Genomic DNA, 14,471 nt, shown 5'->3' on the forward strand with positions numbered 1-14,471 from the left:
CATTTCCACCTGGCGCCTCAGTTGGACCAGCGTTCGTGCTGGACGTGCAGACCGCGTGAGACGAAGCTTCATCCAGTCCCAAACATGCTCAATGGGGGACAGATCCGGAGATCTTGCTGGCCAGGGTAGTTGACGTACACCTTCTAGAGCACGTTGGGTGGCACGGGATACATGCGGACGTGCATTGTCCTGTTGGAACAGCAAGTTCCCTTGCCGGTCTAGGAATGGTAGAACGATGGGTTCGATGACGGTTTGGATGTACCGTGCACTATTCAGTGTCCCCTCGACGATCACTAGTGGTGTACGGCCAGTGTAGGAGATCGTTCCCCACACCATGATGCCGGGTGTTGGCCCTGTGTGCCTCGGTCGTATGCAGTCCTGATTGTGGCGCTCACCTGCATGGCGCCAAACACGCATACGACCATCATTGGCACCAAGGCAGAAGCGATTCTCATCGCTGAAGACGACACGTCTCCATTCGGCCCTCCATTCACGCCTGTCGCGACACCACTGGAGGCGGGCTGCACGATGTTGGGGCGTGAGCGGAAGACGGCCTAACGGTGTGCGGGACCGTAGCCCAGCTTCATGTAGACGGTTGCATATGGTCCTCGCCGATAGCCCAGGAGCAACAGTGTCCCTAATTTGCTGGGAAGTGGCGGTGCGGTCCCCTACGGCACTGCGTAGGATCCTACGGTCTTGGCGTGCATCCGTGCGTCGCTGCGGTCCGGTCCCAGGTCGACGGGCACGTGCACCTTCCGCCGACCACTGGCGACAACATCGATGTACTGTGGAGACCTCACGCCCCACGTGTTGAGCAATTCGGCGGTACGTCCACCCGGCCTCCCGCATGCCCACTATATGCCCTCGCTCAAAGTCCGTCAACTGCACATACGGTTCACGTCCACGCTGTCGCGGCATGCTACCAGTGTTAAAGACTGCGATGGAGCTCCGTATGCCACGGCAAACTGGCTGACACTGACGGCGGCGGTGCACAAATGCTGCGCAGCTAGCGCCATTCGACGTCCAACACCGCGGTTCCTGGTGTGTCCGCTGTGCCGTGCGTGTGATCATCGCTTGTACAGCCCTCTCGCAGTGTCCGGAGCAAGTATGGTGGGTCTGACACACCGGTGTCAATGTGTTCTTTTTTCCATTTCCAGGAGTGTAGTTGCATTTTTTATATTTATTTGCAGAAAATCAAGCTGTGTAAAACTTTCTCTGATAAAATAGTTAACCTGGATACAATTTGCTATGAAACATCTGCTATGTAATTTCCTTTGGTCCCTATGACTAGCTAATTAACTGCTGCTCCATGCTGTACTTATTTGTCTAGTACGTTTTCTTTTTTTGCGAGAGAGAGAGAGAGAGAGAGAGAGAGAGAGAGAGAGAGAGAGAGAGAGAGCGCATTGGCGGATGCCATGTCTCCTGTTGGCTTACTGTGCTGAACTACGTTGGCAGTTCTGCCATTTTAAATGCTTGCATTTTCAGTATCTAAACTAAATTTCTGTACCCAGATTTTAACGCACCCAATGTTTACACACAAAACCATGGGCAGAAGCCACAAAAATGTTCAGAAATGTTTATCTCTAACCAACAAAGCAGAATCACATGTAAATTAGTCTTATGTAACAATTTACTGATACCTTAACACTACTCTGTGGCCATCACAGCATGCAACAGTGAAACACACTAGTGTAAAAAATCCAGTATGGTAAAACAGGTCTCTTCCATTGGAATAGAAACAGCTATGAATAATTAAATACCCAGCAAATGCACATAATTTGCATGGTAAACCTCTTATTAAGGCAAATGTTTTTGCATTTGCTCCTCATTACAATATTGGTAAAAACATATACAAATATCTGTATAGACTTTCAAATTAATGTTTTCTGTCCATTTTAATACATGCTAAATAGTCATGGAATGGCCAAGGGAAACAAGTTTGAATAAAATAAAAACTACAACAATTAAATTGCAACATATTGCTTTTTACTAATATGTTCACACATGGATAGAAAACTATTTACATTGCAACAGTGAGAAACAAATCCACATCATAAAACTATCTATTGTGTATGTCCTCATATTTAGCTGTTTTAATATTATGTATTTGACACACAAGAGAGAAAATCGCTTGACAATTTAGTGTAATGAACATGGAACACAGATATAAACGGTATATAAGCTGGCATCTACAATAAACTAGTGGTCATAATTAACGAACATATTCGCTTGTGTGATATATCTCAGAATATTGTGCTGCATACATTATATGCTATGACTACACAAGTTGTGGAAGATACATAGCTTTTATAATGTCATAATTTCTATCCATTGTATAATTCTATAATTGTAACATTAACTATTTTATCACAGAACGTTTTAAATAGCTTGATTTTCTGCAAATAAATATAAAAAGTGCAACTATCACAATATACTTATGACAGTTGATGATGTGTATATGGTTTTTTTTCCTTTAATTAAGAACAATTATTTCTGTTTCTTTTAGGAGAACTGCCAGATACACGAGAAATTGGTGATTATTCCAAAGACATTGTAGACTCAATAGAGCTGCTTCTGCAGTACACACCACTTCTGGATATTATGGATTCAAAGTGTTCTTGCAACTGCCTAGAATTTTTGTTGAAAGAACTGCAAAGTGTTGGGCTTGTTACAGATGCACATGTGCAACATTATAAAACCAAACGGTATGCTTTCAGAATTCAATGACGTATAATAATGGTAAACAAAAAATGGTAGTTGCAATATTTAACAGATTTTCATGTTTCATTGATTTACTTGTCATGGTTTAAGAACATTTAAAAGATGTAGTTTGGTAATTAGTAAGGTAATGACAGCCACACAACTCACAATTTATAATGTGTGTAGTTACTTGTCTGCAGCGTGTTATTGGTTTACAATATAATGTTGTTTATATTATATCTTTGTTAAAATGAGTAATTCATTCATTAATAATATCATTGAGAAACACCACTCTATAAATAGGTAATTAATATGTAAGAAAGGGCATCATTCACAAATTTGTGTAACTACAACTAATCAGATACAGGAGATGATCAGCGGTGACCACATAAAGAGCAAGTCTGAAAGGAATAAACACTTCTCTGTTCTTAAGGACACTAGATGAAGGAAATGAATTAAGAATAATAAATAACTGAAAACAAATTATTAATCTCACACAAACGTTTGTGTATCATTAGACTGTATAGGATGTTAGGCCTCCAGGGATAATGACCAAGACAGTTTTCCCTGTTTGTAATTTGTCGTGCACTTTCTCAGTCGAACATCTGCAGAAGCTGTCCAGGACCAGCATGTTATGTAAATTCATTAATGCACCAGGGCAATGTTGCCAAACGTGTCTCCCAGTCAACCACAAGATCATTGTCCACTCAGTCTTACCAATACGCATTTCCCTGATGTTTTTGGAATGGTTTGTATTTTAAATCTCATGCAGGGTGGTGGCTTTTATCACCAGTTACATACATCACTGTACACTTTTGCTTCTCATTGCCACTAGTTCATATGATGCTGGGTTCCCCTTTTGATCTACGTTACCAATTTACATTAATATATAGGGACCTTTGTGGTGCAAATGTATCACATAGTGATAAAATTTCACTGCTTTTACCTCGTAATCACCTGGAAGCCATTGAACGATGATAGTTTTCCTCCAGAAGCTGAATCCGTTTAAAGTGAAAAATCTTGATAGCCAGCCTTAGATAGCTTTGAAACCAGTGACACCCTAGTTCTTTGGCTAAAGCCAATGCTTTGAGTTGGCATGTTTCACTAGTCAGCACACATCCATATTTTTGCCTCTCATTTACATAATCATAGAGCCATTTTTTGAGGTCAAATGCTTTGCTATCTGGCTTTGAAATCCCTGGCAATAAGTGTCCATTTCGTAAAGTAGCATTTTGTTTTTTTGCCAGTGGTGAATACAATCCTTGCTCACATCATACTTTCTGCCCACTGCATGGTTTCCAATGTTCCCTGCTTCTTCAATGATGTTTTCTTTAGCTGTATATGAGTGACAATGAGACCTTGTAGCCATAATTAACAAGTTAACAGGTGTTTAATACTTCTAACATGCTACTGACATGTCACAGCCTGAGGCTGCAACAACACTATAGTATAATGGGATTTACTTTTGACAGTGGAGCAATACCAACCTTATTGTAATTAGTCTGCACACCCCAGTTTTTTGTCCTTAAATTTTGGAAAAATTGTGTGTGGATTATTCATGTTTATACAGTAATTAAATTGGCATTGGTACTCAAAAATGAAATTTAAATCAATGAGGATAAACTTGCGTGTAAAATCATCTGTGTCATCAAGAAAGAAGAAAGAAATTGCAAGCTTCCAGGCTAATAATTACTCAGTGCTAATGATAAGAGCAGGTTAAAGAAAGAAAAAGAATTGAAAATCATGAAACTTGTAAAAGAATGTAACATTTCCTGAGAGTTGTTTATAAGAAAAAGGTAATAGTTTGATATGTAAACCAGTTACACAGTCATGTGTTTCACTACTCCAAATTGGTTTTTGTTTGCTGTTCTTGTTGAAACATCAAGTCTGAAAGTTTGATCTCCTCCTGTCCCCTTATTGTCAGTGTCAGCAGCAATTTTTATAGTGTGAAAATTTCTTTACTTCCAAGTGTTTTTTGTGCAGTGTACTTAAGAGTGTTCAGTGCCCTCGGTTGTTGCAGATACTTAACAAAACACTGATTGTGTTGCAGAATAGCTACACAAATCACATACTCATTTAAGTCTTGAGCAGATAAAAACAGCAGTAAATAACAGTTAAGGTGAAATTTTATGGTATGAGTTATGCGTCAGCCAAAATATGTATCTCATGGCTCACAATGTATTTGCACAATACAGTATTAGAATGTAATACAGGCCATTCACATTGGAGAGAAAACTTTCTGTTAGAACAGATTGAATATCAACTGAAATTTCTTTCCCATTTGCCAAGTTTAACAAAACAATAAACAATTTAAATTTCATTTTGATTCAGATTTCCCTATTGTGTAATACTTTTTCCCCCATGGAGCCAAAAATAACTTAGTAACAACTGGTGTGGGGGGGGGGGGGGGGCAATGTTTTCACCACTATTGGGTGTTGAACTCTTCTATTACTGCATAATCAGAGTATTTTAGCTCTATCAATTCATATTCAATCAATCCAAACAATGATAGTAACAGCAAATTAAAGTTTAATTGTAAGGATGTTGCTCAAGAGGTTTCCAGTCACCTTTTTCTGTTTTAATCTGCTGTCTGATAGTCAGTCAGGTAACATAATTCACTTTGTGGAATATTTTGACAACATTGTATGCTGCCATCTTCAAGTGATCCTAATAAATGAGTATTTCCTCGATTACCATTCGAATGACTGTGTTCTTTCTGGAACTATTTTGTATAGGCTTTCTAGGCAGAGTCCAGTCCATGCTCAGCCTCTTAGGCCTTGTGGGTGGTGGGGAAGATCAGTGCACCATCCAAGTACAAGCCCCAGCCAGTGATCTGTATGTTACTGTCACTGTGCATTGAATTTGGTTGATGTGTAATGCATGCACTACTGGAATACAAACTCGGGCCTACAGTTAAGGCACAGCAAATATGAACTTTTACACACATGACCACTGTCTCTGGCTGCTGAGGCCAGACTGTGAGCAGCAGCACATGAGGGGAAAAGCAATCGTGTGGTGGGGGTAAGAAGGAGGCTGTGGCGGAGAGGGGGAGGTATAGCAGGGTAGGGGTGGGGGACAGAAAAGTGCTGCTTGTGGGAGCGTAAAGGGATGAGAAGGTAGGGCAGCTAGGTCCAGTTGGGGGAGGGAAGGTTAGACAGAGAACGTGGTTGGTGGGGGGGGGGGGGGGGGGATTGCAGAAGAAAAGAAGACAAGTAAGAAGACTGTGGGTGTGTTCGTGGAATAGAAGGCTGTGTTGTGCTGGTATGGGAGCAGGGAAAGGGCTAGGGCTAGATGGGTAAGGACAATGACCAACGAAGATTGAGGCCAGGAGGGTTACAGGAACGTAGAATATATTGCAGGGAGAGCTCCCACCTATGCAATTCAGAAAAGCTGGTGTTAGTGGGAAGGATCCAGATGGCATGGGCTGTGAAGCAGTTATTGAAATGAAGAATGGCCCGGGGGGGGGGGGGGGGGGTGCTCAGTATCTGGATGGTTCAGCTGGTTCTTGGCTACAGTGTGTCGCTGACTATTCATGCGAACAGACAGCTTGTCATGCCGAGGTAGAATGCAGCACAGTGGTTGCAGCTTAGCTTGTAGATCACATGACTTGTTTCACAGCAACCTAGCCTTTGATAGGATAGGTGATGCTTGCAACCGGACAGGAGTAGGTGGTGGAGGGATGGTGTGTGGGAGATGTCTTGCATCTAGGTCTATTACTTGGTTATGAGCCATGAGGCAAGAGGTTGGGAGCAGGGGTTGTGTCGGGGTAGATGAGGATATTGTGTAGGTTCGGTGCGTGGCGGAATACCACTGTGAGAGGGTTGGGAAAGATAGTGGGCAGGACATTCCTCATTTCAGGTCACAACGAGAGATAGTCTAAACCCTTGTGGAGAATGTGATTCAGTTGCACCAGTTCTGGGTGGTACTGAGTTACGAGGGGAATGCTTCTCTGTGGCCAGACTTTGGGAGGTGGTGGGTGACTTGTGAGATAAGGTGCAGGACACCTGTTATTGTACAAGACCTGAATGAGACCCTTGGTATATTTTGAGAGGCTCCGTTCATCACAACAGACACGATGGCCATGGGTGGCTAGGATGTATGGAAGGGTCTTCATGGTGTGAAGTGGGTGGCGGTGGTCAAGGTGGACATGTTGCTGGTGGTTAGTAGGTTTGATATGGATGGAGGTACTGATGTAGCAATCTTTGAGACGGTGGTCAACATTGAGGATCATGGTCTGTTGGTTTGAGGTGTTGAGGTTCTGGAGGAGTGCAGATTGCGTGTCCTCACCCCCGATCCAGATCATGAAGATGTCATGCATGAATAAAATTGGGTGAAGGGTTTGGGACTCTGGGTGTTCAGGGAGGACCCTTCTATATGGCCCATGAATAGCTTGGCATAGGATGAAGCCATGCGGGTTGCCATAGCCATAAATTGGATTTATTTTTAGGTGATGCCTTCAAAGAAGTAATTGTGGGTGAGGATATAGTTGGTCATGGTGATTAGGAAGGAGGTTGTAGGTTTGGAATCTGTCGGGCATTGGGAAAGGAAGTGTTCAATAGCAGTAAGGCAATGGGCATTAGCGACATTAGTGTTAAGGGAGGTGGCATCAACAGTGGCGAGCGGGGCACTATGTGGCAAAGGAACAGGAACTTTGGAGAGTCAGTGGAGGAAATTGGTTGATATCTCTTATTGGGAGGGTAGGTTGCAGTTAATAGGCTGAAGGTGTTGGTCTGTGAGGGCAGAGATTCCGTCAGTGATGACACAATTTTGTTGTGCCTGTCTGCAACTCGTCATTTTAGCTTTTGTATTCCTAACTTAGCGAACACCATTGCAATATGTTTTCACATTTTTCTTTGTCTCCTATAACTTTTAGAGTGGGGTCCTTTGACCTCAGGGCAGGTGGAATCAGGTAGTTGTTATAGGAACTGCTCACAAAAACTCCGTGTAAGGTGTTATTCCATACTCTTGTCACTTAATTGAAAACTGTACTGTCCAACGTATGTAGGATGTCATCAACCTGCTTTAGGTGGTCTTTGTTCCTCCTGTCCTCAGAGCGGGTGGACCCCTCTCATATCAGGGACTGAATGATCCCTCCTTTATAACTTTCCTCAACCTATCCTCCTTTTATTCCAGAGGAAGGAAATAGTACTTCCAAAAGATTGGATAGTTTATTGTACTTTTTGTGTGGTTACCATCTCCTGAATATTATTTATTGGCCTGCCATATTGTCTCATAATTTTATAGTGTTATCAAGTGAATGTTCCTTCTGATACCACCGTAAACATGCAGATATAAATCCATAAGTGTAGTCTTTTGATAAGCACTGTCAATCAGTGTGCTATCTCACCTTTGTCTGAGCAATATTTGCAGGAACTGTGGCCAGTAATTTTTGTGAATAATCACAAATTAAGTGTTCAGTGGGATTTGTATTTGTTACCAGGTTATTAACTTGTAATCTATAGTAGCATGTTTGTCATTACTGTACATAATATTTACTATCTGAGACTTAAATTGATATGACTGTTTAAAACACTGGAAACATCTTAAAATCCTAACAAATAAACTACAGCCACTTCTTTTCTTCATCATTCTCCACCTCTTTAACAATCATGATAGTATAGTGTATGACTGACTTTTCTTCTTTGTTTAGCTGTACAAGTAGTTGTGTTCTATGGAATTGTAATGAAATTAGTTTTGCCAATAATGCTTTCTCCATTTGCACAAAATTGATTGACATTCATGCTCTTAAATTTGATTTTTTCCCTGTTTCTTAAGGGAAGGCATGATCGTTGCAGTACTGAAACCTGACCAAGCAGCACAACAGACACCCTGTATACCAAAAATTATAACGAGAGCAGAGTCAACTCTCTCTGGAATTCTCAAGACCTTGGATACTGATTATGTTAAAATACAGGTAGTATTTAAAGTTGGCTTGTTGTGTATGAGACATATAAGTCTCTTTTGAAATTTGAGTACTGGTGGTGCTTATAATTCAAGACTATAAGTAAGACTTCAATAGAACTGATGAAAGTGATGATAATGAACATAGAGGACCTCAAGCAATTAATCAGAGGACCAACTCGTGAAGGTGAATCCTTTACTTTTTGGTGACAGACAGACTCACATGTTTTGGCTCAGTTAGCATAGAAAACTGAATTGGTGATCATAAGGCTTTGCAGCATCACTGAATGTGGTTGTAATTAAGAAGACTAAGCTTTCAGGAGACGTTATCTTATTGTAGCACTTTCTGTGCGGGCGAGAGGGATTGCATGTTTCAGTTAAGTGGAGGGCTATACCAGTGGCAGCATAGCTGCTGGCAGACTCTCCTAAGCCAGCCAGGCCTCTGCAGAAGAACCAGACAAAGAGTGTCTCACAACTATTTACTTGGTCAAAGCTAATATAATGTTTTTCAGCATTTTATAGGAATCGTACATTTGATTCTCACCTCTTTTCTCTCATGTGGTTTAATAGTTGAATAAATCAGTGCTGAACCATTTGTGTTCTAGTGTCAGATTATTCATTTAATAATGTTGTCTGCCTTGTTCAGTCTAAGCTTGTGCTTTGTCTTTAAGGATTTCACCATCAATGAGACATTAAATCCTAATTTTCCGTCTTTTATTGAGTGTTTTGGTGTGAGGAACATTTTGTTTCTGGTATTTTATTATCAAATGACTTCATAGTCAAGCAGTAATATTTCTGAAATTCCTTAGCACATGGCATGTGCATTGCAACACATTACAAAGATAAATTTATCAGTTTAATAAGTAATGTCTCGTTACACTAGTTGGCCAAAACTTCATATTAATGATTTCAAAAAGTGGACAGTTAAATAGAACACTGCCACTACAAAGCAATACAGGATGTTGATTTAATTCTTTAGTGACTATTGAGGTCACAACAGTTAATACTTTGAACACTTGCTCTAAAAATGCTACTTAATTAATTTTCTCTTTGTCATATATTGTGACCCAAATGATACCTCCACATTTGTTCATGGAATGTGCATTTATTTTTCATAACGGAAAAATGTTCTGACTTTTCATATTGACTCCTATAGTAACTGTAAATAGTAGAGGCATGATAGTTTATTTATAAACCATCATTATTTGGTTTTCAAACTGCAGTGAAACCTTACTTTGAAAAACCTCTTTCAGGAAGCTGTTGTGAGCATACTGTGTCAGGTGTTAACTGGAAAAAGTTTTGAACTGATACTCTCTGTGGCAACAGTACAGGGGAAGCTGCGTACTTTTGTGTCCAAATTGATTAAGTTTAATGAATGCAGCAAACAGATAGGTGGTGAAGGAGGGAAGGCTTCACAGACTCGTGCAGTTTTATTTGATGTCACATTCCTTATGCTATGTTTCATAGTGCATACATATGGTTCAGAGGTAAGTACAGTTGCTTTTTATATGTATGAGATTTATTTTTTTGTAACATATTAATTGTAAGTCAATAATGATGTGCACCTGGTTGTTCTTCCATGTTGTTGTTTCCATTGTATGCACAGTATTTCAAAAATTGGCACAGCCATCTTCTTTAGGTGCTGCAAGTTTCGCTGTTACATGTACTCACTGCCTGGACTCTATCTAGTCCAGGTAATGAGGATATAATAACAGCAAAATTCCCAGAATCGGAAGAAGACGAGTGGGTTGGTCATTGAAATATTGTGCCTGGAAAAACATGATTGATCAATCACACAGAGAAAACCACATTTATCAGAATCTGGTAAGAGCTTAGCTCTCTTGAAAACAGTCATGCAAAATGCATATCAATGAAAAATTGATATGATCATGCAAAATTGTGGATAGAAACTAAAAAAAGAATAATTCTTTAAGCATGTTTAAGTAACATACATGTAGTACTGTAAGTATTCTACAAGGACAACCCCATCTTGTCAAACACAGTGCCTGAGTGTCAATTTTTATGATAAAATCTGTCTTCACAAGGTATTGTTCATCCAGTAACACATTTAATCTGTGTCATGTTTATTCCATTTTATTTACAGTAGTAGCTGATGGAAACAGCAATGACAGATATTTTGTTTTCCTTCTGAGTCATACACTATTCCTGTATGACTAAGAGTTACCTGTAATATTAGAAGCTGTGTAAGTGTGTCGGGATAAGGGCTGGGGGTAGATTGCAGTGAACTGTTGGAGATTTCTGGAACAAATATCTAACATGAAACAATCAGTGTACTGCCAGTAGGATGAGTAAATAAACCCAGTCATAGGAAAGAAGATATGTTGTTAAATAAACCCAATCATAGGAAAGAAGATATGTTGTACAGTTTCTAAGTTATGATGTTCAACTACTTTTTTACATGCCTGCATAAATAAGAATTTGGATGTTGTAACTCAGCTTTCGAACTTGCATTTTTCTCCTAATAACACAGTCACGTGCATCTAGATTGAGGTACCCCCCACCTCCTCCCAAATTGTTTACAAAACAGGCGTATTCCGTTCAGAATAATCTCCATTACAACTAATACATTTGTCCCAACTGTGCTCCTACTGTTCAGTTCATTTTTAGAAGTGGCTGACAGCTCCTCCGTCATGTTTTTCTTGACTACTTCAATTTTATCAAATCAGTGTCCTTTCATGGCCCTTTTCATGCATGGAAATAAGAAAAAGTTGCATGGAGCCACATCAGACGAGCAAGGGGTGTGGGGCAGTGGAACCATGCCTCGGCATACGTCAACTTGAAGTTCCTTTTGATTGTTAGTCAGAACATGAGAAACGAACTTGGCAGCAACCCTTTTCATTCCAGAATTTTCCATTAAATTTCACTGAACTGAGATACAGGATGACCCATTAATCTCTGACAGCTGATCAATTGTCTGCCAATGGTGTGTGAGCACAAACTCTCAAATTTTTTCAATATTTTTGTCGATGGGAGCAGTTGATGAATGTCCAGAGCGAGATTTGTCATCAGTCAATATGTTGCCTCTTTTAGATCGAGTAACCCGCTTAAACACTTGAGTTTTTCCCTGTTGCATCATCTTGGAAATCTCTTTTCGCATTAAAACATTTTCAGTGTAGTAAACAAAATTTCACAGCTACTTGTCCAGTTAAACTTACCATAATAAAAAACAGAACAAGAACAAACATTGCTAGCAAAAACAACTACTGCAGATGAACAGAACAAGCCAGGTCAACAACACAGACAGCACTGAACTGACAATGAGATGCGCTATACACACCTAGCAGCGGAAATACCTACTACACAAGCTCCGCCCACAGCAATGTTATTCCAGCTTTTTATTGGGTACCCCCTTGTATATTCTAGTGTTAACCTTCTCGTTTATGTGCTTGGTTAATGCCCAGCTCTTCACCTATAATAAGTAACCAAGTTTACTTAAATGGAGTAAAACACGGTCAACAGCCTAATTAGGCATAGTAATGTGAACATTACTTTTAAAGAATCTGTATTGAATTTTGATAAAGGAAAGCTACCATTACTTCTTTCCATAAAAGTGCAGTGAAACTCTGATATAATCAGATAAGTGATAGAGTGAATACCAGTAGTTATAAATGGTATGTGCAAGCTCTCACAGGAACGATTGACCCTGTATCTCTTCTCAACAGTAATACTTTGTCATATACAAGTTATCTCATCATCAAATGTTGTGAAAGACACAGCTAAACCAAAATTGGACATGGACATAGTCCTGTTTCAATGGTTACTTTTCATATAGTACAAAGATAATTGTAAGTCACTTGCAATAGGATTTTTACACTCTCTATGAAGAAATCTTGTTTCTATTTTTATGAATAAAAGCAATTCCAGTAACTTTATCTTTCATGGGCAAAGACTTAGGTGGGGGCCCTCAAACAGTCTTTCCAATTTTTAGTACACAAAACTCTAGAATTACTTCATAATGCAATTAACAAATTCATTGTTCAAGAATGTTTCTTCATATTAAGCAACACTAAAGTGGGGATTCTCAACTGACCACTGCACTAAAGCAAACTAAACACACTTTTCTGAGACGATTTGTAAGATGCAAATTTAGGCATTACTCTTTCACAGATTTCACTCACCTTGCTGGACTTCTAAAACATTTAATGCTGGTGGTCTTTTATACAGGTTCTTAATAATCACTTTAAATGCATTTTACTCTAGCTAACATCAAAATAACGTGCTTCCTTTTGACATTAGCACAACAAGTAATTTTTACTGACAGAATTAAATGCAGTTAATCTTTGAAGCACAAATACTTTCAACTCAAACAAATCAAACATTATGGAGGTTTTCATAAATGCCATACTAACTACCTCCCTTGATTTCAATGAAACCCACTGTATTTCTATATATCTTGTTGCATTCAGAATTAAGCAACACCAACAATCACTTATTTTCAATCGTTTTTCACATACAGGATACTCGGATGTTAATAATTATGTGGAATGGATCCTAAGGGGTATGATGAGAGGAACCAATTCAAGGGTCGGACACACAGTGTAGCATATTTGCCTTATTATTGCAAATTAAACAACACTTAAATGTACTGGTTCATACTTTGACATAAATCTGACCTCTTAAATTTTGCTGAAGTGATGGCGCAATATTGGTGGCGAGTACATGGCCACCTCATCTTTCCTCTGGATGTAACTTGCTCTATTACTTTCTTCTTAGTGACAAAATTACCAACTTTAGAGCCTTTTCCAATAATAGAGCACCATTTTAGAGCCGTACTCACATCCGAGACCTTTCCATATTAATCCAGGTACTGGATGCCTCACTCGGCAGTTTTGCTCAGACCTGACTATCCAGTAGCTAGCTGCCGACTGACTGGGCTCTCTCACTTGGCGCCCAGACTGAGCGCCACATCCACTTTTAGCCTGCGCCAGACACTTTTTGGCACGCGCCAACTCACTTCCGTTGCTAATGGAAAATACTGTTGCTTTTAATTTTATACAATGGAAGTCCCTCGATATGAACCAGCTTGTACACAGTTGTAAACAAACATCTTTTAAAAAATCTTAATATTTAAATATAATAGAGGGAAACATTCCACGTGGGAAAAATGTATCTAAAAACAAAGATGATGTGACTTACCAAACGAAAGTGCTGGTAGGTTGATAGATACACAAACAAACACAAACATACACACAAAATTCAAGCTTTCGCAACCAATGGTTGCTTCATCAGGAAAGAGGGAAGGAGAGGGAAAGGCGAAAGGATGTGGGTTTTAAGGGAGAGGGTAAGGAGTCATTCCAATCCCGGGAGCGGAAAGACTTACCTTAAGGGGAAAAAAGGACAGGTATAAACTCCCACACACACACATATCCATCCGCACATACACAGACACAAGCAGACATTTGTAAAGGCAAAGAGTTTGGGCAGAGATCTCTTTATGAGAGACTCACTTTCTTAATTCTTGGAACTATCTCTAACTGTGAACAAGTTTGACTATTGTTTCATGGAACTTTTTAAGCATGTTGTCACCTCAGCTTGCTTCTTGTTTGACAGAAAAATTATGAACAAATAAATGACATGATGATAGTCTGTCATCGCTTATTGTGGCAATCCTGTGTATGGAACACTTTGAAGCAAGGACAGCAGAATCCGCCAAGTTCAAACCAACATGTTTTTATCGATACATGAATGACAGGTTTGTGATGTGGCCATGTGGAACAAAACCACAATAAACAGTTTTAAGAGTTCCTTGAACATTTAAGCTCCATCTATCCTAATATAAAATTTGTGATGAAACCTGAAAAAGAGGACCAGCTACCATTCTTCAGTGTGTTAACTGTGGAAAGACCAGA

At 39.7% G+C, this 14,471-nt stretch overlaps 1 protein-coding gene across 1 annotated transcript in view; it reads left to right on the forward strand.

Moving 5' to 3' along the window:
- The window catches only part of LOC126480818 (mediator of RNA polymerase II transcription subunit 24), a 147,693-nt gene that overhangs the window by 50,685 nt on the left and 82,537 nt on the right, over window positions 1–14,471 (forward strand). Inside the window, exons 8-10 of the mRNA XM_050104154.1 lie at window positions 2,507–2,705; window positions 8,476–8,614; window positions 9,855–10,088. Of these exons, the coding sequence (XP_049960111.1) occupies window positions 2,507–2,705; window positions 8,476–8,614; window positions 9,855–10,088 (572 nt within the window). The remainder of the gene's footprint in view (window positions 1–2,506; window positions 2,706–8,475; window positions 8,615–9,854; window positions 10,089–14,471) is intronic.

This window comes from Schistocerca serialis, chromosome 5 (genome assembly GCF_023864345.2).
Source record: "Schistocerca serialis cubense isolate TAMUIC-IGC-003099 chromosome 5, iqSchSeri2.2, whole genome shotgun sequence".
NCBI lineage: Eukaryota > Metazoa > Arthropoda > Insecta > Orthoptera > Acrididae > Schistocerca > Schistocerca serialis.